Source organism: Mirounga angustirostris, unplaced genomic scaffold, assembly GCF_029215605.1.
Source record: "Mirounga angustirostris isolate CCGP_5_RB_7025 unplaced genomic scaffold, mMirAng1.0.hap1 SCAF_5, whole genome shotgun sequence".
NCBI classification, from domain to species: domain Eukaryota; kingdom Metazoa; phylum Chordata; class Mammalia; order Carnivora; family Phocidae; genus Mirounga; species Mirounga angustirostris.
Genome location: NW_026991713.1, coordinates 77,136,306 through 77,163,536, shown reverse-complemented (window position 1 = coordinate 77,163,536; position 27,231 = coordinate 77,136,306). Strand labels below are relative to the sequence as shown.

Sequence of the window (27,231 nt, the reverse complement as noted above, 5' to 3'; positions counted from 1 at the left end):
AATACAAATCTTGAAAAAAAAGAATATATTTCTAATGCTTGCTTATTACTAGCCCAGTCTAAAATATAAAGAAACTCTTTTTCCTGCCTTGTTTTAATACATTTGTGTAGCAAGTTAAAGATAAGGGGTTCTGTGCTCACGAACATTACCAGCAATTCCGTTCCACTTGAAAATACCTAAAGAGTTCTAAACCCAAACTGAAAAGTATTATTAAATCCACCTTGAGCTAAGTGCAAAAATGGTTGGAATAGGGCCTCACATAATAGTTTAGATCAGTGGTTCTCAGAGTGTAGTCTACAGTGGGGCACCTGGGTGGCTCAGTCGGTTAAGCATCTGACTTTTGATCTCAGCTCAGGTCGTGATCTCAGGGTCATGAGTTCAAGCCCCAAATTGGGCTTCAGGCTGATCGTGGAGCCTACTTAAAAAAAAAAAAAAAAAAAAGTGTGGTCTGCAGATTTCTGCAGTCTCCAAGATACTTTCAGGAATCCACAGGATCAAAGCAACTTTCATAAAAATAGTAAGATGTTATCTGCCCTTTTTACTGTGTTGACATTTGCACTGATGGTACAAAAGTGATGCGGGGTAGAACAGCACGAATTAAGGCAGTGACCCCAACCTGTACTAATCGTCATTGTATTCTTGATCATCAGGCCCTCACAGCTTAAAAAAATAGCCAATTTCATTTAAGAATGTCCTTGAAGAAGCAGTTAAAATAATTGTATTTCAACCCTTGCTTACACGTCTTGGGTATTTCGTGTGATGACATGAGAAGTACATATAAAGAACAGCTGCTGCATCCCAAAGGCTGGTTGTCTCAAAGAAAAGCACCTTGTGATGGGGCTGAGAACTGAGCCAGCTGCTTTTTTCACAGAGTATCATTTTATCTGCAAGAATGACTCATGGACACACTAAATTATTCGGATTTGGGTATTTGGCAGACATTTCCTCAAAATAAACTAAGTGAACCAGTCACTTGGGCAAATAACGCAGTATTTTTGACAATGACAAACTTTGAGCTTTCAAATAAAGATTAGAGTTTTGGAAGACTTGTGTCAGTCACAATGAGCTTGATGACTAACCAATACTTAAAGACTTTTCTGATGCGATTGGGGATATTAACCAATATGATTTTTTGATATTATATAATGAAATGTGTCAACATTTGGAACATCTGTATAACTCAGTGACTCATTATTTTCCAAATGACCAATGCATGATGTTGTAAAATTATGCATATTAAGTAAAAGATCCATCTAAATAGTGAGGTAGGCCAATGGATCTTAAAGTAACAGTATGAAACATTGATAGGGTTTTAGATTCCACATTGTACTAAGCTTTAAGAAACTACAATTTGCCAAGTTTTTAGTATAATAAAAAAAAAAATCCACAATTATTTGGAAAGAATTTTAAGTACTCTTCCCTTTTCCAACTATATATCTGTGTGAGGCCAGATTTTCTTCACATATCCAACCAAAACAATAGCAACAGATTGGATACAGAAACAGATATGAAAATCTAGTTGCTAAGGCATATATTAAAGAGACTTGCAAAAATGTAAAACAGTGCCAATCCTCTCAGTGTAGATTTTTTTCATTACAGAAAATATAGTCACTTTTCAAAAAATATGTCATTTCTGTTAGCATTTAATAGGTCGTTACCATTGTTTTAAATGATAAGTAAATGCTTTTTAAATGTCTTGGTTTTATTTTCAAATATGCTGAATATTGGTGGATATAACCACATACAGGCTCTTTGGAATACTCAGTAATGTTTAGGAATATAAGGAGATCCTAAGACAAAAAAAGTTTGGTAAAGCTGGTTTAGCTGATCATAGTGAGAGAAGGACTGTTTTACTCATGCAGGTACATAGAAGACAGCATGTTTTGTGACATTTAATCCCAAGAGAAATAGAAGTGGTTTTGTTATTTTTTTGATTAAAATATGCTTCACAGATTTCAGCCAAGGCATTTTTAAAGAGATCCAACATTTCATCAGTCAGAATTCTTTGGTTGAAAGCAACAAGTTGGCTGGGTTTCTGCCTCCGGCTCAGGTCATGATCCCAGAGTCCTGAGATGGAGCCCCTCATCGGGCTCCCTGCTCAGTGGGGAGTCTGCTTCTCCCTCTGCCTCTCACCCCGCTCATGCTCGCTCTCTCTCAAATAAATAGATAAAATCTTTAAAAAACAAAAAAGCAATGGAAACCAGCAAGGGCAACTGGATCAGTCTTCCATTGTGTAACAAATTACCCACAATTTACCAACTTAAAACATGTAATTATTATCTCACAGTTTCCATGCAGTTTTAGAATTCAGGGAAGCTTGTTTCATCAAAGCCAGGAGAAGGATCTCTCTCTTATGAAGACAGTCACTCATATGATTAGATCAGTTGATTAAGGACCTTAATTACATCTCTAAAATCCCTTCGCCTTTGCCATATGAGGTAACATAATCATGGGAGTGAAAGCCCATCACCTCCGCTGTATTCTGTTCATTAGAAACAAGTCCTGCCCATTCCCAAGGGAAGGGGATTATACAGTATATAGGGCGTAGTCATGGGGGGGGCAGTGATGTCATTTTAGAATTCTGCCTACCATAGCAATATAAGCAAATAAGAAGTTATTGGAAGTAAATGAAGTAACTACACAATCAAAGGAATGGCTGAAAAACCAGCCTTAGAAAGGGCAAGAAGCCCTTTTCCATTTCCTAAGAGCTATCAGAGACTTGCCTTTGGTATCAAGAAGACAAGTACTAATTGACTAGATTAGCCAGTCAACATGCCACCACTAGATGAACCAACTCCATATATATTTATATTTTTGTGTTTATATATTTTGTATTTATTCTATGTATCAATTTTTATATACCAATACATATGTATTTTTTTAATGTTGTGTTCCTTTATGCAAAGTTAAAAATCTATCCTTTGGCTAAGTGGGACAGAATGTCTTGAATAACAGCCTCATAAAGACTACTCACAGTGGGGAGAGAGGTGCTGCTACCCCAAAAGGAGGTTTTGACTAGTAGAAGCAGAAAGAGTTGCTGGCAGGCTGATACACAAATGTCTACCAAAGCCATCATCACCAAAGCTATCATAACTTTTCAAAAAGCAAAGGCAGAGAAATATTATCCTTCAACAATATATACTTAAAATGTAAAATTTGGCCAATCTTTTATACTTGTGAGCTGAGGTTTTGAAAATTCTTTCAAATAGATAATTATTATATATCTCCCTTGACTTGTGTTTTGATGACACAAAGTTTTGCTGTTGCATTTTGAATATTTCATTTATTATTTCTATGAAAGAAGGACAGTTAGCTTTTTGTGTCTTTAAACAAAGAGATAATTTAGGAATTATTTGTTCACTATGTTAGTTCTTCTCAATGATTATTCAATCATCTTAGTCTTAATTCCATTGTTACTATCCTATATTTGAGATGGTGTCTCCTGGCCCGGTTTTCTAGCCTCATCTCTTCCATCATTCCAAGAACTTCCAAAATTGTCCTCCCACGATCAAGAAGACAAATGTTCATTTTCTTCTGACTCCATCCTCCACCAGGGAATCACTAGATTTACTTCTGCTTATGCAAAGTACCTTTTCAGGTATACTTATTCCAGGTGTCTGGTTGGAGTTAACCTTTCCTTTAGTATGCAAATAACATACGTTAGCCCCCACTTCCCATGTTCTGTGAAATCAGAATTTGCACCCAAATTTCCAAGGATTCCTGGCAGGCTTACATTCTCCTGCTCACTTCTCATGCCGAATTCCTGCTCCCACAGGATCCTTCACCTCTCTGCTGCTTCCTTACCACTGGTGCTGGCTATTCCTTCCATACCCTTCCCCCATAGGGTTCCACTAAATGCATAGCAGACCCTTCCTAAAGTTATAGGGTAACAGGGAGAGATTACAGCACAAAATGGGCATTTTTTTTTTTTAATTTCACTTAACTGTTTGTGCCTCATCATGCACAGGACAGATTTTTTGGTTCTTATTCCTTCTCCCACCATCATACTCAGGCCCCTTCTCTCCCCTCTGGAATTCCTCCTCCTCTTGCTCCCTCCTCCCCACCCCCCATTCCTCCCCCTCCTTCTTCTCTCTCTCTCCCTCTTTCATAGAGTGGGTGAGAGGTGATGGTTCTCATGACTAAACTTGCCCACACTTTCCTGGAAAAAAAATTGATCTCCCTAGGAAGGTTCCTGCCTTTCTCTTCCCTCTGAATTAGAATTCTCTATGTGCAATTTATTAGCATTATTTTTTTTCTCTTTGTAAGCTTTTATTGAGAAGAGACTATATCTGCTAAAAATGCTTCTGAAGGGGCACCTGGGTGGCTCAGTCAGTTGAGCGTCTGCCTTCAGCTCAGGTCATGATCTCAGGGTCCTGGGATCCAGCCCTACATCGGGCTCCCTGCTCAGCGGGGACTCTCCTTCTCCATCTGCCTCTGCCCCTCCCCCGGCTTGTGCTCTCTCGCTCTCCCTCTCTCTCTCTGAAATAAATAAATAAAATCTTTTAAGAAAATGCTTCTGAGAACATCTAGGCCAATACCAATTCCAGATAGAGTTTTTTGATGACAGGAGGAAGACCCTATATAGTTGGAAAGGGTAACTGAACTATGTCATTATTCACAGAGAAGTGTGTACTTTTCTCTGAAGTGCTAGGAATTTCATTGAATTTTTAAAGGCTAGTTTTGAAAATGCCATTTTGAATTTGTACTAAAGAAAGATCGAGTTACGTATGTATTACATTTATATACGTATGTACATGTGTGTACAGATACAATGTGTGATGTTTATATAAGTATGTAAACATGTGCTAAAATGTGTGTCCCCATTTCTCTTTTTTACTACCCCCAGTATTACTGTGATTTTTTACTGTATATTTGACAGAAATCGAAAAATATGTTCTCAAGAACACGAAGGAGAAATTTCTGCAAATTTTAGATTTGTTTTACCTGGATAATCTGCAAAGTTGTGGTTCTTATTTGTATGTATATACTACTCAGTTTCTTTCCTTCTCTTCAGGGGAAAAAAAAAAATTGTTCTTCCCCCCTCTCTCCTCTTGTCTCTCCAGCTCAATCCCTTTATTTTTTGATTTTCACATTTCATGTTTCTGCAGACTTCATTGCAACCTGATAATATTCCCAATGTTTCCTCTAATGTTATATTCTGAGTTCCTTTTCAAAGAAAACAAAGGTATGCATTGTAAAATCATTTCTGTCCTTCCTGGGTCAACATTTGAAACGGAAAGCAAATCGTCTCCTTTTTCTTGTTGCAAATTCCAGCTGCAGGACCTGTGTGGCAGCCGTCTGTCCTTCCTGCCTTTCACCCCTGAGGAGTAACCTTAGCTACCCCCGGGAGTGGGTTGATTTCCCAAGAGCACAGCTGCTGGGTGTGGCAGAGCCCTAGGGCGTGGGTCCGTGGTCCACTCCCCTCCCTCTCGAGCCTACAGAGAAATTACTTGAGTCCATGTACTCAGTAACAGCGAAACATGGCAAATGTGGGGGGCGGCATCTGTTTCTGTTCTTGGCCTGCTGGGCTGAACACTCAGCATGGACTTGCCTCTGAATATCTTCGTGTCTCTGTTGCAGTGCAGAACATTTCATGTTGTACAAAAGGATTCGCACAGATTCGGACACAAAACTTGAGGATTTCTGTGTGCCCTGTAGAGAAAAGTCTATGTGAGTTGGAGACCTTAACCTTGGCACCTTTACTCCGTTAGAACTAGGTGGCTTAAAATGACAAAATGTAGTGACTAAACAAAAAACTTCTTTTCTTTAAAACTCTATTATCATTACTCAACTGTCTTGCCCTCTGAACACCATTATACTAGTATGTTTACCCAGTACTCTAGTGATTATACGCGTGCTAAAATTACGCATTCTAGAGCTGGCTTGTTATTTTTAAATGCTTTTAAAAGTTACACAGAGGTTCGCATTCAGTAACTGCCCTCATTCAGCCAGATGCACAGAAGAGGGCCGCTCTATGGTCCCATGGATCAGTGACAACACAGTCAGAGGACTTTTTCCCCACAAACACCTCATGTCTCTCCACCTACTGGGCTCTAGACCTGTTCATATATTCAAATCATGGTAATGAAATTCGGGCTTAGGGTCACCATTACAACCCTAGATATCTCCTTAAACTCTTACTAGTGCATCTGAATTGAACTTCTCTGTTTAATTACCGGGCCGGTAGACTAATACTCATTATACTTGGATCACTTTCTTTGAAGAAAAAAATACAAGTACTCCAAAAGTACAAATTAAGTTTAGCAGAGGACAGTGGAAGAGAAGTTTCTTTTGTCTTTTCTACATTTGAGTAACGGTTAGTAGAATAACTTTGGAATTAGAGCAGGTTCAATGCCTTGCTCTGCCGTTTGGATGGCTCCATTCCAAAGTGAATCTCTATAAGCTCCCTTATCTGTAAAATGAGTATAATGGTTGTGTGGAAATAAATGAAAACTAACCAGATGAGAACACGCAGAGGCTATTTATTGTGAGCTTGCTGGAACAAAGGAGTCAATCACTGTCACCAGCATTTTGGCAAGGACTCAGAAACAGGCAGAGAGAGGAACAGGAAAGTTTCCTGGGGGGAGGAGGGAGGGGCTTAGGTGTGTCCTGGGAGGTGTGATTGGGAGCTGTTGGCATGGAGAAGCTGGAGGTGGGCCAGCTGGGAGCGGGGCATCCTGATTCATTGGCTAGTGGCACATATTTGGCTTTCGCTGGTTGATGCTAAGTTGGAAACGGGGACAAAAATTAGAGAAGCTGCCAGTTGTTAATCAAGTCCTGGCTGTTTTGGACCAGCCATTACAGAAGTTATAGTTTAGCTTCCTGGATTGTTACTAGAGACAGCAATTTGACTTCCTACAAGTCTGCTATATAGCACGTTGGCTTTCTGGGGTGTTTATTGTAGAGAAGGGTTTGGGTTCCAGGGCAGGTGCGGCAGGTTGTAGGTCAAAGTTCTGTTCTTACGCATGCTCTGGCCGTTGCCCATTTGTAGAGTCAGTCTCTCAGTTGCACCCATGAAAAGCATCATCACGGTGTGATCATGCAGCCCATGCGCAATAGAAGTACACTTTCCACAGGTGTTTGAAACCACTGCTCCCTGGGGCATTTTTCGTGACGTCAGTGCCGGAGTTTGGATCAGAACTGGGTGGACGTGGAGGAAGCCAGCTTGTGCTGGTCCAACTAGATCCTTCCCTGTAGAATTATGTCTGCATTGGAATGGCATATCATTTGTAGGCGAATCCCCTATGAATTCATTAGGAGAATCTGAAACTGTCCATCCCATTCATTTCACTTCTGGGAACTACCCAAGCCCAAAAGAAACTCCAGGGTCCTCATAGGTCTCTAAATTCATCCAGAGTTTAGGATGTAGTCTGGGGATACAAATGAACTTACAGCCATTGCAGGTGTTCTATAACAAGAATCCCCATGTGTTGAGAGACAAGGCACCTTATCCTGAACAGGTGGGTGGCTTGTTCCTCATTGTATCTCCAGCATCTAGCACAATGCCTGCAACATAGTATGCACTTAACCAGCAGTTGAATGAATGAATAAGTGAATAAATGGATGAATTTCCCAACTTAGATCAAGTAGCTATTATGAAAATAAGAGGTACCGCCTTGTCCACTACTAGCTATGTAATTTAGATATTCCTGTATGTTCTTTTTTTCACCAGAACTCCTAAAATCTGATTGAACTAAAAATAATCAAATGATTGATCACGGAATTTATAATGATAGGCAGAGTCAAGAGTGACTGTTTTAGCCACCTCCCCCCCCGCACCCCAAAGGCTGAATTCTGGAAAGGAACTGCGAATGAACACATTAAATGGAATTTTAAAGCACTGCTCAATGAACAGGAAAGATGACTCAAAGTAACTTCTTATTAGCATCCACGTGAAGTGGTACCAAACTTGAACTTTAAAAATGTTACAGTTATGCGAATGATTTCACAAAAATATATTCCAAGCCAGTTGGTGCACACAGCCTTTTGGAGACCATACACATCAACGTGACAGAGCTTCTTGCCTTCTGTATGGCAGTGTCCCTGGGGACAAGGATTTCAGAGGCGAGAGACGTGGCTTAGCATCTAGTGTGCACTTCATCCTTATACATGCACTTATCCATTCATTTGTTCATTTGTTCAGTCACTTACATAACATTGATGGGCCATGCAGAGTTTCTCAGGCAGTAGGGATAAAAAGTGAATCTGCTGTTCCTGCCCTCAAAGAGCTCAGGGTTATGAGGTGAGCTCAGTGATGAACAAGGTCCAGCTGGAGACAAGGTCCAGGAGAACTTATTCATTCAGTGATAATGTCTGCAAACAAAACGAGGGCTAAGGTCTCTGCCCTTGAAGAACTTCAGCTCTTGTACAGCAGAAAACTTGTGTATACAGATATTCAAGCTAGAACGTCGTATGTGGAGGCAGACCCTTAGAAGGCAGGCAAGAATTCAGACTGGAGTATTCTCAGACCTCCCCTCTCCTTAGCCCCACATCTTTCGTATAGCTTGGCGTGGGGCACTTAGAAACGGAAACCAGGGAATCGAAATGCATTTTTGATTGCTCAAGAGACATAGGTGTTTGCCTTAGATACGAAACAGGTTAGTCGTAAATTGCATTGGCCTATACATTGTGAGATAAGCAGAGGTCAGATTGCAAAACAGCAGCCTTAATAACATGAAAGCTATTCTATCCCTGCCCACAGTAAAATGAACAGAGAGTGGATTTAATATTCCAGTAAGACTGTGAAAAGTATGTGACACATGGGTGATTTGATTGGCTAGCATACAGTCATTAACATTGTCAAAGAGAGTGTATGATGGAGTCCGTATCCATGCAAATAACATAGGGACTGGAGGAGAGGACAGAGTGCTTCTCTTCCCTGTGGAAGTGATATTAAACAATTAGGCCCAGGAAGTGGTCCCCCACGCAGCTCTGATGGACTGCGTCTTTCTGATAGCTTGCACTTTGCTGTACCAAATCTGTTCTTTTTCTTCTGATCTCGTGCAGCTACCTACCACCCGCAGTTTCATATAGACATGAAATAATTTTTTCAGATCTCTAATGACCTTTCTTTTAAAGACAAGTGCCTAAAATTTTTGTTGAGGTTTTAGTAGTAGTCATTGCACATTATCGGAGAGGAGGGAGTGCTGGTCGTGCCTTGCTGCGCTTCTGACATGGAATAAGAGCCTATGGAGAGGGGCGCCTGGGTGGCTCAGGCATTAAGCGTCTGCCTTCGGCTCAGGTCATGATCCCGGGGTCCTGGGATCGAGCCCCGCATCGGGCTCCCTGTGCCGCGGGAAGCCTGCGTCTCCCTCTCCCACCCCCTCTGCTTGTGTTCCCTCTCTTGTTGTGTCTCTCTCTGTCAAATAAATAAATAAAAATCTTAAAAAAAAAAAAAAAGCCTATGGAGAGAACTGGAAAGGAAAAGCATTAGCCTTAATTCAGAATTAATCTTTCATAAAGGCCTAACTGCAGATTTCCAAATAGTATATTTATATTTATTCAGATATTTCCTGAGAGACTGTCAATTAATTGGCATAGGTTATGATCAGTAAATTCCATTAGAAAATGAGAAGTTCCAATTCACCATATTGATTTCTATATAATTAACTAACCTTCATATTAACCTTTTTAAAAAATATAATTTCCCATGTGGTTCAAGAATAATTAGTTGGTATGTGGCAATGACTAAGCTCCTAGAATCTCGCTACATGAAGTGACTAGTGCTATGGATAGTGAGTGGATGGATGGATGGATACAGTGAGTAAATACTGCATCTAATCATTGACAGTAGCAAATCCTGCTAACCCACATCTCTATAAAAGAACCATATATACCATTATGATATTTTGGTGCAAACAATAACTTGTGCTATGGGGTTTTTTTGTTTTTCTTGTTTTAAGATTTTATTTATTTATTTGACAAAGAGAGACACAGCGAGAGACGGAACACAAGCAGGAGGAGTGGGAGAGGGAGAAACAGGCTTCCTGTGGAGCAGGGAGCTCGATGTGGGGCTCGATCCCAGGACCCTGAGATCATGACCTGAGCCGAAGGCAGACACTTAACCAACTGAGCCACCCAGGCGCCCCTGTGCTATGGTTTTGCAGCAATTTCTCAGTGTTATTCTATGAATCAGTTGTCTTTTTGGTGGATTCAGTTTTTTTAAGATTTTATTTATGTATTCATGAGAGACAGAGAGAGAGGGGAGCGGGGGAGAGGGAGAAGCAGGCTCCCCACAGAGCAGGGAGCTCGATGCGGGACTCAATCCCAGGACTCCACGATTACGACCCAAGCCAAAGGCAGATGCTTAACCGGCTGAGCCACCCAGGTGCCCAAATTAATCTCCTTTTAATCAGGCCTTGCTATCAAAGACTTTTACACATTCCAACCATTTTTTTTCCATGTGGTTTCCCTGGTTGAATAACAGGTTGAGATATGGTTGTATGGACTGGGAAATAGAAATCTCCAACCTTATTTCTAAACTCTACTTGAATGAGTCTGAATAAGTCTTTCAATCAATATGAGTGACTATATCTTATTAGGAAATTAGGACACCTTGATATAACCTTTCTCACGCTGGGGTAATGGAATATGTTTATTTATCATCGGTATGCTATTCTATCTGTGCATATATTTGAACGATATTTTTAACAATCCTTTACATAGCTATTTGTTTCAACTTTTAGTTGAAGCAGGAACACAGGAGAAAATAACGTTTTAAAGCTTTAGTTATTTATTTGAAAAGATGTGTCCCCATTCCACCTCTTTCAGTACATGTGTCATTATGGGTTACACCTGTGAACTCAGATGCTGGTAGTAAATGTGTAGAAAGTCTCTGGATCAAAACTAGTGCAAGCAGGAGGTCAGACTAAGTTCAGACTAAGTTCAGATGAAGGCTCTGGCTGGACGGCAGCCACGCCCTGCAACATCCTGTGTTCACCACATCCTACTATTATTAGAAATGAGAATTCTCAAGTCAGCAGGTTATTTTATGTAGTGTTTTAAGAGGAAAAAATGAATCAGAGGGACAACATAGGCTTACATTAAAGATACAGGCTAAGGTACAAAATATGATCTGGAATCAGAACACACTCAGTTCAATTCCCTATACCCGCATCTCCCTTCCCACTGATATCTGAAACCATGGACTAGTCATTAAAATGCTTCTACTTGGGCCCTGCCTCTGACTTCCTCAATCAGGATCTCAGAAAATGAGGTGTGGTAAAAGGGCCATTTTAGCAAACTATCCAGATGATTCAAATACCCACAAGGCTTTGTGAACCACCCCCTGACTTCTTTTTTTTTTTAAGATTTTATGTATTTTTAATTTAATTTTATTTTATTATGTTAGTCACCATACAATACATCATCAGTTTTTGATGTAGTGATCCATGATTCATTGTTTTCATATTACACGCAGTGCTCCATGCAGTACGTGCCCTCCTTAATACCCATCACCAGGCTAACCCGTCACCCCACCCCCTCCCCTCTAAAACCCTCAGTTTGTTTCTCAGAGTCCATAGTCTCTCATGGTTCATCTCTCCCTCCGATCTTCCCCCTTCATTTTTCCCTTCCTTCTCCTAATGTCCTCCATGCTATTCCTTATATGATAATTGACTTTCTCTGCTTGACTTATTTCACTTAGCATAATCTCCTCCAGTCCCATCCCATGTTGATGTAAAAGTTGGGTATTCATCTCTTCTGATGGCTGAGTAATATTCCATTCTATATATGGACCACATCTTCTTTATCCGTTCATCTGTTGAAGGGCATCTCGGCTCTTTCCACGGTTTGGCTATTGCGGACATTGCTGCTATGAACATTGGGGTGCATATGGCCCTTCTTTTCACTACATCTGTGTCTTTGGGGTAAATACCCAGGAGTGCAATTGCTGGGTCATAGGGTAGCTCTATTTTTAAATTTTTGAGGCACCTCCACACTGTTTTCCAAAGTGTCTGTACCAACTTGCATTCCCACCAACAGTGTAAGAGGGTTCCCCTTTCTCCAGAACCTCTCCAACATTTGTTGTTTCTTGCCTTGTCAATTTTAGGCCTTTAGTTCTGAGTCATTCATTCATTGATTTAGCAATATTTATCAAGACACTTTTCATGGCATAGTACTGTGCTAGTTAGCATGTAAAGAATAATACAGTGTACAATACATCTGAGCCAAGTGTTTTTACTATCTAATTAGGGTGACAAGATGTATCCACAATATCTATTATTAAAGAAGCAGAGGTATTTGGACTTGGGGTCAAAGTAGCATTAAGAGTATAGCATGTAACATACAGAACAAGGGAAATATTCTGTTCTGGTCAGAAGACACTTGGAGTAATAATCTCTCTTGTTTATTACTTTATTTGATTATTAAAACGTCTCTGTGAAGTAGATAGGATATTATTTAACAGAAGAAAAAATTGAGTCCTAGAACTGCCAGGATTCAAGATTCCAAGTTATGTGACCAGTTAGAAAATCTAGAAATAAAATCTATTCTGCTGCTAATTCCTACCCCAGTGTTCTTCTCACTGTGCCTGTATTATACCGTGCATGATTTTTCATTGTTGTTACTTAAGCTGAGTCTGTTTAGAGATAAGAGTTTACCAGTAGTGAATACTTTGGCTGAAAAACAGACAAGAGAAATAATTCCAAATAACTAAAACTTCCTTCCTGCCAATAAGTATTTTATGTTCAACTACCAGGCTATCAAGCAAGGATTTTGTTCATTAAAATTTGCGAGAGAAGTCCTGCATATGGTGAATATGTTAGGAGAAAATATAGTGATTGTGATGGTTCATTTTATGTGTCAATTTGGCTGGGCCACCGAAATAAGTTTGTGAGGGGAGCCCCAGCATCCTTGAAGATCTCAGTGATCGTTCTTCTCTGTAGGCCAGAACTTATAGTCAGAACTTATAGTTGTCATTAAATTGGGAAACCTAAATGCAATGAGGATCCTGGCATGGCAGGAGCCAAATGATGACCCTCAAATGCCAAAGTCAAGGTGGTCACGGTTCCATAATGGACGGCAAGATAAAGCAGAAATCAGAATAGTCTGACTTGTAGAGAGCTAGGGCATTGACTGGTTGATCATGGTGTCCCTAGAAGCAAAATATATGGGAAGCCTACTAAATTCTTGCTTGATCTGTATAAGCAGAAAAGTTCTAGGTCAACTGAACAAAATTTACTTGAATCATAAAAACAGAGTTAGGACCCCTTCATCAATCCCCAGATATGAGCTGGTTTATAGACCCAGAATGAAAGGGAAGCCAAGTCCCCTTCATTCACTCCTGAATATTGCTAAAAATTTACTCTGTTAATCTTTTTCCCAGCCATCCCCAAAAGGACCTGCAATCTTTAACCAGAGTAACTGTACATTGGGGAAAAAGAAAATAATGAGAGCTTTGGGGGATTACTGGACACTGGCTCTGAACTGACACTAATTCTAGGAAACCCAAAATGTCACTGTGGTCCATTGGTCAGAATAGGAGCTTATGGAGGTCAGGTGATCAATGGAGTTTTAGGTTAGAACCATCTCACAGTGGGCTCAATAGATGTCTGAACCCATTCTGTGGTTATTTCCTCAGTTCAAAAAGGCGTAATTGAGGGGCACCTGGGTGACTCAGTCAGTTAAGTGTCCGACTCTTGATTTTAGCTCAGCTCATGGTCTCAGGGTGGTGAGATGGAGCTCTGCATTGGGCTCTGTGCTGGACATGGAGCCTGCTTAAGATTCTCTCTCTCTGTCTCGCTCTTCCCCTCCCCTCCACCCTGCTCACATGCTCTCTCTCTCTTAAAAACAACAAAAAAAGGCATAATTGAAATAGATATACCCAGCAGCTGGCAGAATCCCCACACTGGTTCCCTGACCTGTGGAGTGAGAAAGGCCAAGTGGAAGCCACTAGAACTGCCTCTAACCACAAAAATAGTAGACCAAAAGAAATACCTCACTCCTGGAGGGATTGCAGAGACAAGTGCCACCGTCAAAGACTTGAAAGATGCAGAGGTGGTAATTCTCACCATATTCCCGTTCGACTTGCCTATCGGGCCGTGCAGAAGACAGATGGATTTTGTAGAATGACAGTGGATTGTCATAAGCTTAACGCACTGGTGACTCTGATTGCAGCTGCTGTACCAGATGTGGTTTCATTGCTTGAGAAAATGAACACATTTACTGGTGCTGGTATGTGGCTGTTGATCTGGCCAATGCTTTTTCCTCCATCCTTATTGATAAAGACCACCAGAAGCAGTTTGCTTTCCGCTGGCAAGACCAGCAAGACACTTTCACTGTCCTCCCTTAGGGGTATATCAGCTCTGCAGCTCTCTGCCATAATTTAATTTACAGGAATCTTGATCACCTTTCCCTTCCATAAGAAATCATTTTGATCCTTACATTGCTGGCATTATGTATTGTATATATCTGATCAGGCCCAAGAGAGTCTTAAAGACACCAGTAATTTACATGAAGAAGTGGCCCAAATGCCCCTGGTCCCCACTGGTTCTACCTTTTCTCCCTCAGCCTGCACCTATGGCCTCATGAGGAAGTCCCTATCATCAGTTGACAGAAGAAGAGATGATATGTGGTTACCACCCGAAGTGAATAACTGCTTCTCTCCAGGACATCCCCTGAAGGACAGTGATGAAGGCAAATCCTCTCAGTGAACAGAATGTCAAGCAGTGCACCTGTTTCTTCACTTTGCTTGCAAGGAGAAATGGCCTGACGTGCAACTGTATACTGATTTATGGCCTGTGGCCAATGGTTTGGCTGGGTGGTCAGGGACTTTGAAAGAACATGATTGGAAAATTGATGATTCCCTCGAGGTACATGGAAATGGGCAAAAACATGAAGAAACTTGTGTACCACATAAATGTTTTCCAAAGAGCAACCTCAGCAAAGGAAGATTTTAATAATCAAATGGATAGGATGACCTATTCTGTGAATACCCAACTACCCCTATATGCCCTGATAGCTCATAAACCAAGTGGTCATAGTGGCAGGGATGAAGAGTGGGCTCAGCAACATGGACTTTGGCTCACCAAGGCCAACTTGTCTGCAAACACACTGGTGAGTGCCCAATTTGCCAGCAGCAGAGACCAACATGGAGTCCTCAAGGTGTAGGCCAGCTACCCAGAGGCAGAGTGTATTTCCATCATGGGTCAGTGTTTTGTTCTTACTGAGAGAGAAGATTTGGATTTGCCTTCCCTGCATGTAGTGCTTTTACCAAAACTACCATGAGTAGACTTACAGAAAGCCTATTCACCATCATGGTATTCTGCACAGCATTGCTTCTGATCAAGGAAATCACTTCAGAGCAAATGAAATGTGGCAATGGGCTCATGCTCATAGAATTCACTGGTCTGACCATGTTCTCCATCTTCCCAAAGCAGCTGGTTTGATAGAATGGTGGAATGGCCTGGAGAAGACTGGTTTAGATTGCCAGCCGGCTGGCACTACCTTGAAGGACTGAGGTAAGGTTCTCCAGAAGGCTGTAGACGCTCTGAATCAGCATCCAGTAGATGATGCTGTTTTCTCCCATACCGAAGATTCACAGGTCCAGGAGTTCAGGGGTGGAAATGAGAGTGTCACCACTCACTGTTACCCCAGTGGCCCTCTAGCAAAAAAGTTCTCCCTCTCCCCATGACCCTATGTTCTGCTGGCCTAGAGATCTTAGTTCCAAAGGAAAGAATGGTTCCACCAGGAACCACAACAATGATTCCATCGAACTGGAAGTTAAGATGGCTGCCTGGCCACTTCGGACTCCTCATGCCACTGAATCAACAGGCAAAGCCACCACTGGCCGAAATGACTGATCCTGACTACCAAGGGAGAAATTGGACTCCTACTTCACAATGGAGGTAAGGAAAAGTCTGTCTGAAATACAGGAGATTCCTCAGGGCATCTCTTAGTATTACGCAGTTCAGGGAGGACTCCTGATGACCCAGACCCTTTACCCCACCAGGTAAAGAGTCATGGCCAGCTGACGTGCTTGCTGAGGGCAAAGAGAATACAGAATAAATAGTGGAAGAAGGTAGTTACAAACACCAGTTACAGCCATGTAACTAATTATAGAAATGAGGACTGGAATTGTCATGGCTTTTTTTTTCTTATTTCATTATGAATACATTTTTGTATGTGTGTCTGTGTGTAAAACAAATGTTTGTTTTCCTCAATACCTGATCCTTTTATCATGTTACATAAAATGTATTGATTTTATATCATAGTACTAAGTACTTACAACTTTATGTCATAGTATTTAAGTTATGGGATATCAGGAAGAAGAATAAATGTTACCCAAAGACTTAGCATCCTCTTCTGGGGAAAGGGTTAGTATGTTTTACTTGTATGCAGGATAGTTGTAAAATGTTGGGCAGAAGTATGAGTTTGTTGTTTTTATTTGGAAATTATGGTTTAAAGAGATGTGTGTGGATGCCAAGTCAACAAGAGTGGACTTAACGATGTTTATTTTTATATGTCAACTTGGCTAGGCTACAGTGCCTAGATAGCAGTCAAACATTATTCTGGATGTTTCTGTGAAAGTGTTATTTGATTGAGATTAGCATGTAAATCAGTGGACTTTGGGTAAAGCAGGTTATCCTCTGTAATGTAAGTGGGTCTCATCCAATTAGTTGAAGACCTTAATGGAACTAAGACTGACCTCCCCCAAGAAAAAATTCTGCCTTTGATCTTAAACTGCAACTCTTCCTTGAGTCTCCAGCCTGCAGATTTTGGATTTACCAAACCTCTATAATCTCATAAGCCAATTTCTTAAATCTACCCCCCCCATTTCTCTCCCCATCTTCCTCTCTCCCCCCCTCCTTCTCTCCCTCTCTCCTCCCTCCCCTCTCTCTTTCTTTCCCTTTCCCCCTCTTTTTCTCTCCTCCCTATCTCTGTCTCTCTCTCCCCCTCTGTCTACAGATAGATGGATAGATAGATTGATATTCTATTTCCTGTCATCTTTAAAAAAATCATCTTTAGTTCTAGGCAGAGCATGAAAAAGTAGGTTAGCTTACTATCCATTCAGTTGGGTTCTTTGGTCAGTGTGTTACTAGATCAGCCATTCTTTTATTTATAACCTGACCCAGTTTATAATTCATCAAGACAAAATAGGAAGCATCAAGATTTTCATTTGATTGTGGCTGTCTTGATACCATTTTAGAATCTTCATATGCTGCCTGTTGTGTGACTTAACCTGTAATCAATAATAATGATACCATGTATTTTCATAATGCCTTACTATTTAGTGAGAATGTTTACAAATTAATTAGTCACGTCTAACACAGAGTGTCGCATATGGTAGGCAGGCTGCACACCTATTTAATCAGTTATGATAAAAAAAAAAATCAGTTATGATGAAATGATGAGTTTAGGTCATTTCTTTTCCTTTTTCATTTTTTTTTTAAGATTTGTTTATGTATATGAGAGCGAGAGTGTGTGCGAGCAGGGGCAGGGGCAGAGGGAGAGAGAATCTCAAACAGACTCCCCACTGAGCACAGAGCCAACACAGGGCTGGATCTCACCACCCTAAGATCATGACCTGAGCCGAAAGCAAGAGTTGGACATTTAAGCGACTGAGCCACCCAGGTGCCCCTCCTTTTTAATTTTTGTTAAATTTGGAGGGTTTTTTGAAAATTTACTGATGAGCTAAGCAGAAGGAAACTAGGAAGACTGTTATTAGGAGTGTTAAGGTGATTAGTAAATTCTGTGTTCCTAAAGCCAGCCTGGACGGTCCTTCCCCCTGCCCAGAACTCTTTCCAAATTGGTTCTTCTTGACTGTGGCCATCGCTGATCTGATTAGTGCGGCCTGTGCCCCCAACAGTTGCCTACAATACCCCTGAGGGTCAATATTCCCCCCTCAAGAACTTAAAAGTTCTCACAGAAAGACTTTATGTAACAAACCCACACGGAAAGGAATCTAAGTTTACTGCTGAATTGTATAATTTGGAAACTTAAGCTAAATAAAAAAAGAACTCTCTGATGAAAACTTCTTTTTTTCACTAAGTGCTTGACAAACAGATATGTGACTTATATACAAATTTTTCTTTAAAACTTGGATTAATGTGGTCTCTGTAGTTTATTGTCAAAGGCCTGTCCGTATTTTCACAAACATATGAATAGCAAGAATCCATGTCCTACCTCTATCTGCAAAGATGGGAAAATGACACAGGTTTACTCCCAAATTAAGAAGGTTGCTAGGAATTATTGTCAAGTTATTTTACTCGAACAGAAATGTTCATGTCTCTGGTCATATGTGTTTGTGTGTGCTTTAGTCTACTCAAGCTGCTATAATAAAATACTACAGACCAGGTGGCTTTAATGGACCTTTATTTCTTACAGTTTTTGAGACTCCAAGTCCATGGTTAAAGTGCCAGCAAATTCAGTTTCTGGTGGGAGCACTCTTCTTGGCATAGTAGACAACTGCCTTCTCTCTATGAACTCACATAGCCTTTCCTTGGTGCCTGTTTGAAGAGAGCCTGTTCTCTGGTGTCTCCTTGTTTGGACACCAGTCCTGCCAGATTAGGGCCCTACCCTGATGACCTCATGTAACCCCAAGGCCTTATATCCAAATACCATCAGCTGAGGGGGTAGGGTTTCAACATATGCATTTGGAGGGGACATAATTCAGTCCATATCAGTGTGTAATGTCAGTTGAGCAGCTCTTTTAAAAATAATTTAAATACACTTTAAACTAAGGAGGTTTGTTTTGCAAATGTCTTTGTACTTTCAGTGCCCACAGCAAAAGAAGAGACTATAAAAATACTGGCTGCCATTACTTTCTGAGAACTTCTTTTTTAAAGTATGTATTATTAAATTACCTTTTAAGTCATGGAAAGAAATTATAGCCATGAAATGAGGCTCTTTTCCTTGAATCCTATCACACAGTTATACAGCTACTGTCATTTATTTCATAGCCCTTCCCCAGTCTTTCCCATAGGGATTTGTAATGGACATTATGTTTTCACAAGTTTGTGGTTTCCTTTTATTCATTGAATAATATTTTTGTAAATGCATTTATGCAGCTAATTCAGCACACTTATTGAAAGAATTTCAACTGTTCGATTTTGGTGAAGCAGAACAACTTTCATTTGCTGCATTTTCCAAAATAGCATCAATTTTCTTCAGTAGATCAGCCCATATTACTGTGTCCATTGCCAACCAACGTTCCATTTGCCAACATGACTTATCTCTTAACACACAGCATCTTTGAATCTTCGAAAAAAAGGGCACAGAATTACATATAGATGGTATTGGCTCAATTATCCTTAGAATTATTAATATACAGCAACCAATACTAATGGTTTTCCTCAGCTGGTCTCATGCTGGTCTGATTGCCATCCTTTCCTAAATTTGCCAGTAATCGGTTTCGATGGATGAAAGTGAGAGGCTCAATCTGTATGCAAGGTGGGGTTCATAGTCTAACTTAAAGCACAGAGACTAAAGGAAATTTCGTTAAATAAAAAGTGAGACATCTTTCTCTGAAGAAGTCTTCCTTCATCTCCACATTGAGTACAATCAGGATTTCCCATGCATGTAATTTGCTTGGGTAAATGTATGTAGCTATGAAGGATTTAGTATAGATAAAATAGGGGTGCAGTGGATCATATTTGTACTTAGTCTCACAAGCAGATATTTAAGCCTTGAATCTTGACTTTTTAATGGGGTGTGCTAAATATTATAAAATGAGTATTGAAGAAGGTCCAAGAACAGTGATTCTCTGAAGAAGAGGCCATTTTTCCCAAGAGCACATTTAGCAAAGTCTAAACACATTTTGGATTGTCACGCCTGGCTGGGGAAGAGGGATGTTATTACCATCTAGTGAGTAGAGGCGAGGGGTGCAGCTAAACACTTTACATTGTACCGGACAGCGCCCAGTACCTTGGTTAAGTAGGATTCCTGAGGGGCAAAGCACCTTGTTTCTTTTAAAAATGTTTTTCTCTAAAGGACTATCAAGAAATATCCATAAACTTGTCTCCCTTAAGTATTTGAATCTTAATTTTTTATTCTCCAGAAGAACCACTCAAAGAATAATTTCCATATGCTGAAACCTGCAAAAAATGTATAACTTGGCACAACAATCATGATTCAGTATTTTTAACATCTGTTCTCCAGAAACAAGAACAGCCTCATTTTACCACCAAAAGAAGAGTAAAAACTAGCTATTTCTACTCATGACCGTGAGACATGATCTTGAGGAAAAAAAAGCTCCAGAAAAGAAAGGAAGAATCTAAGCTGCCTACAGCCCATTCACTACTATTCCCAGGGTCTAGACAGTATCTGGCACATAGTAGACATTCAATAAAAATGCACTGGCTGACTTTCAGAGGCCCCCTCCTTTTTCATGCAAGCATAATATATCCTACATTATACAGGATGATTCTGGTATTTGTCAAAGCAGCTTAGGCTTCTCACAAGCCATATCATAAGCATGAGAAACAGCAAATTATCCTTTGCTCTCTGCACTGGCAATCAGAAGATGACCAGTCAGCTGGTCCTAAACATATTACTCCTTCTAGAGTTGTGTTATCGTCCATTACTGAATGTAAGTTTATTTTAATTTTTAAAATAATTAGCTTAAGTATTTTAATGAATTATATTCAAGGTTAATAATTCATGGACTTTGTAATTTAATATATGGAACAGAATTCAGGGAGCCAAATTTTTTTTTAAGATTTTATTTATTTATTTGATAGAGCAGCAGAGGGAGAGGGAGAAGCAGACCCCCACTGAGCAAGGAGCCCATTGCGGGGCTCGATCCCAGGACCCCGGGACCATGACCTGAGCCAAAGGCAGACACTCAACTGACTGAGCCACCCAGGCGCCCCGGGAGCCACATTTTATATAGGAGTTTCTGGGACCAGGAACTAAGCCATATATTTAGAGTGGAGGCAAGAAGTAGAAGAAACATCTCTGATACAACTTTGATCTGAGGATGAGGAATTCTCTGACAGTTTTCAGAACCACTTGCCTTGTTTAGAGTCTTGGCCACTCTCCTCTGCTGCCTGTTCCCGACAATCAGGTAATGAGTGCCACAAAATACTGGTTTATTTTGTTTCCTGTCAGAGAACTCAGTGTACTCTGCCATGGTTTTGGTTGTGCTTGACAAGTATTTGGACCCCAGACAGAGCAGGCAAATTCAATTCTTTGCAGACACATCAAGTCTTCCTTTGTCCCATAAGAAATGGGCTCATTAGAAATACATTAGCTGTGGGGCACCTGGGTGGCTCAGCTGTTAAGCGTCTGCCTTCTGCTCGGGTCATGATCCCAGGGTCCTGGGATCGAGCCCCGCCTCGGGCTCCCTGCTCCGCGGGAAGCCTGCTTCTCCCTCTCCCACTCCCCCTGCTTGTGTTCCGTCTCTCACTGTGTGTCTCTCTCTGTCAAATAAATAAATAAAAACTTTAAAAAAAAAAAAAAGAAATACATTACCTGCTTCTTAAAATTTTTTATCACAGATTACAAAACTCTGTCTGGGATCAAAATATCTTAACAGTATGTTCATATTTCTATAAAATAGACTCCACTAAAGCCTATAAGAGTGCAAAACCAGCATCTGACATCTTCAGAACAAGTGAGGTTGGGAAATAACCCTATCCAAACTCAGTTTCTCTTCTGTATTTTCCTGCCACCCATGCTTATTTATACCTAATATACTAAAGGAGTATCGTGCTAAAACAGGAACTGGCAAGGTTTATCATCAAGTAGAGTTGCATTTGGGGAAAGCAGTTTACTTGGCTTGATGACTGATTGAGTTACAAATCACCTCCTATTTCCAAAAGAGGCTGTATAAAATGCACAAGACAGAGCACTTAAAATAAATGTCAAAAGGAAAAACCAGGAACTATTAAGAGGAAAAATGTATAACCAGTGACTATATTAATAGCTAATACTTATTGAGTATATATTATAGGTAACTAATATTTCTAAGAGTTTTCTTTTTTTATTGATAAGTAATTAACATACAGTGTTATATTAGTTTCAGATGCAATTCTTACATTGCTCACTGCTCAACATGATAAGTGTACCCTCAATCCTTTTTATCTATTTCACCCATGCCCCCACCCACCCGCCCTCTGGTAACCATCAGTTTGTTCTCTGTATTTAAGAGTCTGGCTTTTTGTCTCTTTTGTTTGTTTGTTTGCTTTGTTTCTTAAATTCCATATGTGAGTGAAATCATATGGTATTTGTCTTTCTCTGTCTGACTTATTTCACTTAGCATTATACCTTTTGGTCCATCCATATTGTTGCAAATGGCAAGATTTCATTCTTTGTTATAGCTGAGTAATATTACATATGCCACATCTTCTTTATCCATCCACTTATTGACAGACACGTAGGTTACTTCCATATCTTGGCTATTATAAATAACGTTTCAACAAACATAGGGGTGCATGTATCTTTTCAAAGTAGTGTTTTTGTTTTCTTTGGGTAAATAGTAGTGGAATTACTGGCTCATATGGTAATACTATTTTTAATTTTTTGAGAAATCTTTATACTGTTTTCCACAGGAGCAGTACCAAATTGCATTCCCACCAACGGTGTACAAGAGTTCCATTTTCTCCACATCCTCACCAACATTTGTTATTTCTTGTCTTTTTTATTCTACCCATCTGACAAGTGTTAAGGTGATAACTCGTAGTTTTGATTTGCATTTCCCTGATGATGAGTGATATTGCTCATCTTTTCATCTGTCTGTTAGACGTTTGTATGTCTTCTTTGGGAAAATGTCTACTCAGGTCCTTGGCCCATTTTTATTCATATTATTTGGGTTTTTTTGGCGTTCACTTGTATGAGTTCTCCATATATTTTGGATATTAATCTCTTATTGGATATATCATTTGCAAATATCTTCTCCCATTCAGTAGGCTGCCTTGTTTTCTTTTGATGGTTTCCTTTGCTGTGCAAAAGATTTTTATTTTGGTGTGGTCCCAATAGTTTATTTTTTGCTTTTGTCTCCCTTGCCTGAGGAGATACATCTAGAAAAATGTTTCGGTGGCTGATGGCAAAGAAATTATCACCTGTGTTTTCTTCTAGGAGTTAGTGGTTTCAGGTCTCACATTTAGGTCTTGAATCCATTTTGAGTTTATTTTTGTGTGTGGTGTAAGAAAGTGGTCCAGTTTCTTTCTTTTGCATGTAGCTGTCCAGTTTTCCCAGCACCACTTAATAGACTACCTTTTCCTCATTATATATTCTTGCCCCCTTTATTGTAGATTAATTGGCCACATAAGCATGGTTTATTTCTGGGCTCTCTGTTCTACTCTCTTGACCTATGTGTCTATTTTTTGTTCCAGTAGAATACTGTTTTGATTACTAAGAGTTTTAGTAATATGTTGATTCATATTATTCTTACCACAGCATTATTATATGGATACTTTTGTTATCCCCATTTACTAATGAGCAAGCTACAGCGCAGAGAGAGTAATAATGTGCCTGAGGTCACAGTGCTAGTAAGTGGCAGAACTGGAATTTGATTTCAGATAGTCTTGCTCAGAACCTGTGAGCTCAGCTAGGATGTCATACTGCCTTCCACACTTTTCTGAGCTTCCAGGCAGGCAAGGCAAGACTCTTCAGTACTTTTCCCAAGTGATAAAATCTTGAGAAAATGATTGGATAGATTGCAATATGAGTGACATTTTGCAACATGGTTAAAAAAAAAAACTATGATTAATTGCTGTTTTGTACAAGATCCAAATGTGTTCTTTTTTTTTTTTTTTAAGATTTCATTTATTTATTGAATGAGAGAGAGAAAGCACATGGGGGGGGAGGGTCAGAGGGAGAAGCAGACTCCCCGCCGAGCAGGGAGCCCGATGCGGGACTCGATCCTGGGACTCCAGGATCATGACCTGAGCCGGAGGCAGTGGCTTAACCAAGTGAGCCACCCAGGCGCCCCCAAATGTGTTCTTCAAAATAATATTTTTCACATAAACCCTAAATAAAAGGGGTTTATTTTTTTAAAAGATTTATTTATTTTAGAGAGAGAGAAAGAGAGAGCACACGAGCAGGGGGAGGGACAGAGGGAGCGAATCTTCAAGCAGACTCTCTGCTAAGCATGGAGTCCGACATGGGGCTCCATTTCACAACCTTAAGATCATGACCCGAGCTGAAACCAAGAGCCAGACGCAAACTGACTAAGCCACCCAGGCGCCCCAATAAAAGGGATTAAATAGTAACTCAGTGGATATAACTAACATGATTTGAAATCCAGATTTCCTAAGGTGAATAGGGTCAATGATTGGATGTGATTTCTGTCATTGATCCTTATTTTATTTGCATCTGTAACAGTCTGTCATTATCATGTTTACATATTTACCAATCTTTGTATTGCTGGACTCTTCTGCTCAAGGGAGCACGAGGATCTGTTTGCCTCATTCATCTGCTTATCTTCAGAACTTAGGGCAGAGTCTGGCAGGGCAGGTACTCAAAATTATTTGTTGAGTAAATTTATGAGTGAATGAATCCTCCAAAGGCAAAGAGTTCTGCCCAAGAACAGCCTCAAGATCCTTACAGTATAAATTATGACCATCATTACAATCTGTAAATTATGACTATGAGGAGTTAAGGAGTTCCTTAAGGAGTTACTGGCAGGGTAACCTTGACTGGAGGTGACAAGGCAGGGTGCTGATTTTTCTACTTGTTTTTTTCTTCTTCTTCATGAGCTCTGATGTCAGGGCCAGTCCCTGGAGTTGTGTTCTGCATGATCCACCCACCGCCATCCAGCAGATCTCGGGGGGGACCTGATGGGACAGACAGGAAGTCCACAACCAGGCCGCAGCACTGTTTCATTCATTCAAAGCTCTCCACTGCTGCTTTCCATGCTGAAACACTGCAAAGGGCAGAGAAGGTTGAACAAGCAAGGCCAGGAGCAGAGGCTTTGTTAAGCTCTGAAATAGCACTGGGTGATTATAGGGGCTCCGTCCATTTAAGACCGTTGCCAGGAGCAGAGAGAAAGAGCAGATCTGGGAGTGGCAAGCCAGATGCAGCCCTTAGGTCCTGGGCCTCCCAGAAAAGGCACCATGTGCTATTTGACATGCCATGTGAAGTGTCTGCCTCTAAGCCCGGGTTCAAAACAATCCATGGAAAGCATGAAATTTCCAGATCCTGCTATACACCCACCTCTGTAATCCCTTTGCTTTAGCACTTACATATTATATTCAGATGTCTGTCTATTTAGATGTCTGTCTCCTCCGTTAGACTATGAGCAATCTCTTGAGAGCAAACCATGTCTTACTCATTTTTTTTTTTCTGCCCACAATTCCTGGCATAAAGTCTGGCAGGCAAAGTAGGCTCAATAAATATTGATTGAAATGAATCGTGTTGTCAATAAAGTATGATGCTCTCACTCTAACCTTTTTCTGCATTCAAAACTCCTGGAAGGACCAGCAACATTTTAAATTGACTGCATTTCAGAACTTCTGAGAATGTCATGTTTTCTTATTTCTCTTCCTTTTCAGGAACCTCTTTCCGGAGTTTTAAAAGACAAAGAGAAGAATCATGTCCATGATTGCAGCTTTCTATAGTGGCAAGTCCATCCTCATTACTGGGGCCACAGGCTTCATGGGCAAAGTGTTGATGGAGAAGCTGTTTCGCACCAGCCCTGACCTGAAAGTCATTTACATCCTTGTGAGGCCCAAGGCAGGCCAGACAACGCAGCAGAGGGTTTTCCAGATCCTAAATAGTAAGGTATGCCATAGGGGAAGAGCCTTGGGGCAAGATGACTCACTACAGTGTTCCCTGACTGTCCCAGACCTGCAAGTGGGGGCCAGGATGCCTGGGCAGGTAGAGGAGAGGAGACAGAACAAGATGGCAACTAATAGCTCATAGAAATCTGTGATGTTTTCCTGTAAGAGAAGAAAGGGTGCTTAGGCCCTGTCCAGAGCAGTTGAGCAGATATTCTATGTTCTGGAAATTACTGAGTAAGAATCAAAATGCTAACACCCCCCAGAGTGGACTCTCCAGGCTCGAAATCTGTCACTGTTCAACGGAACTCTTTCTGGCCTTTCTTCTTCTTTTTTTTTAGGATTTATTTATTTATTTATTTATTTGAGAGGGAGAGAGAGAGTGCAGAAGCAGGGGGCAGAGGGAGAGGGAGAAGCAGACTCCCCACTGAGCAAGGAGCCCAAAGTGGGGCTTGATCCCAGGACCCGGGGATCATGACCTGAGCTGAAGGCAGACACCTAACCGACTGAGCCACCCAGGCACCCCTGACCTTTCTTCTAAATTCTAGGTAGTTCTGCCCCACCCCCCATTTTTGGACATTCTATTCTATTCTATTCTGAACAGATACGATTAGTAAATAGCCGTGTGATAATACTTCCAGTTGCCCAAACTCCGCAATGTTTAGGTGTTCTACACTTGATCTGGGTAGTGTGGTATTTTTGTTATCCCATAGGTTCCTCTAAGGGGAAGACATGCAAAATGAAATATGATATGCATAAATGAGCATTTGGGTATCAAACCATCTCCTTCAAAAAAGGATTATGTATATCCTCCCATGTTTTACAAATTTGAAGGTAGTATTGGCTTTGGTCTCAAGCATATCTGAGCTCAAATTCTGGCTTTTCAATTCATTGTCACTTTACCTCGTAAGCTCCAGTTTGCAGTGTTCAAAATAGGAACAACCACAGAGACTTCCCAGGATTGCCACAGGAGCTAAATGAAAAAAGGCACGTGTCGGGTTTATAGTCCTCTTTGGAATATACAGGGTCATTTAGGGTTAGCAAAAGGAAAATTTAAATAAGAGATTTTTTTTTTTACAAAGGCTCCTTTCCCATGTGCAGGAAGGCTCATATCTAATGGAGGTGGTATCTGCTAGCCCAGCACACTGTAGATGCCCAGTAACCCCGTTGACCACATCTATCTGCAGGCACCAGGATGAGATTTGGGTACAAATGATCAGCAAGAGAATCAGGAAAGCTTCTCCTGTATCTCATGACCTGACTCAGCAGTGGGAAAATAATAGTAGTTGACCGTTACTGGGTACTTAGGACATGCAAGACACTATTCAAAGGCTTTTTTGTGCCTTACCTCTTTCATTTTTGTGAAGAAAGAATAATTCATATCCTCAGTGTTCATTTTGTAGATGGGAAAACTGAGACCTGAAGTGTTAACTTACCAGAGGTCACCCAGCTAGTAAATGAGAGAGTCAGACTTTAGATTGGCTCCCAAACCAATAACGCTTGCTTCTATCCAGCACCGCCTGCATGGTAACTAGTGGTTCTGAGTAAGACCAAAAGGCTAAGTGGCATAAAG

The 27,231-nt window shown here is 40.6% G+C and overlaps 1 protein-coding gene and 1 long non-coding RNA gene across 4 annotated transcripts in view; one reads left to right on the top strand and one right to left on the bottom strand.

Moving 5' to 3' along the window:
• FAR2 (fatty acyl-CoA reductase 2) overlaps positions 1–27,231 on the top strand; it is a 144,555-nt gene that overhangs the window by 64,597 nt on the left and 52,727 nt on the right. Inside the window, exons 1-2 of one of the 3 annotated variants that reach the window (XM_064591458.1) lie at positions 15,090–15,845; positions 25,434–25,662. The exons of 1 other annotated variant lie outside the window; for it this stretch is intronic. In XM_064591458.1, the coding sequence (XP_064447528.1) occupies positions 25,474–25,662 (189 nt within the window). In that variant the 5' untranslated portion in view covers positions 15,090–15,845; positions 25,434–25,473. Of the gene's footprint in view, positions 1–15,089; positions 15,846–25,433; positions 25,663–27,231 lie in introns of those variants that run through there. One more of the 3 variants, XM_064591457.1, reaches the window with a different exon arrangement.
• The window catches only part of LOC135364447 (uncharacterized), an 18,298-nt gene continuing 15,645 nt past the window's right edge, over positions 24,579–27,231 (bottom strand). Inside the window, exons 5-6 of the long non-coding RNA XR_010411563.1 lie at positions 26,562–26,631; positions 24,579–24,805 (exon numbers count right to left, since the gene is read on the bottom strand). This is a non-coding gene — a long non-coding RNA (uncharacterized LOC135364447). The remainder of the gene's footprint in view (positions 24,806–26,561; positions 26,632–27,231) is intronic.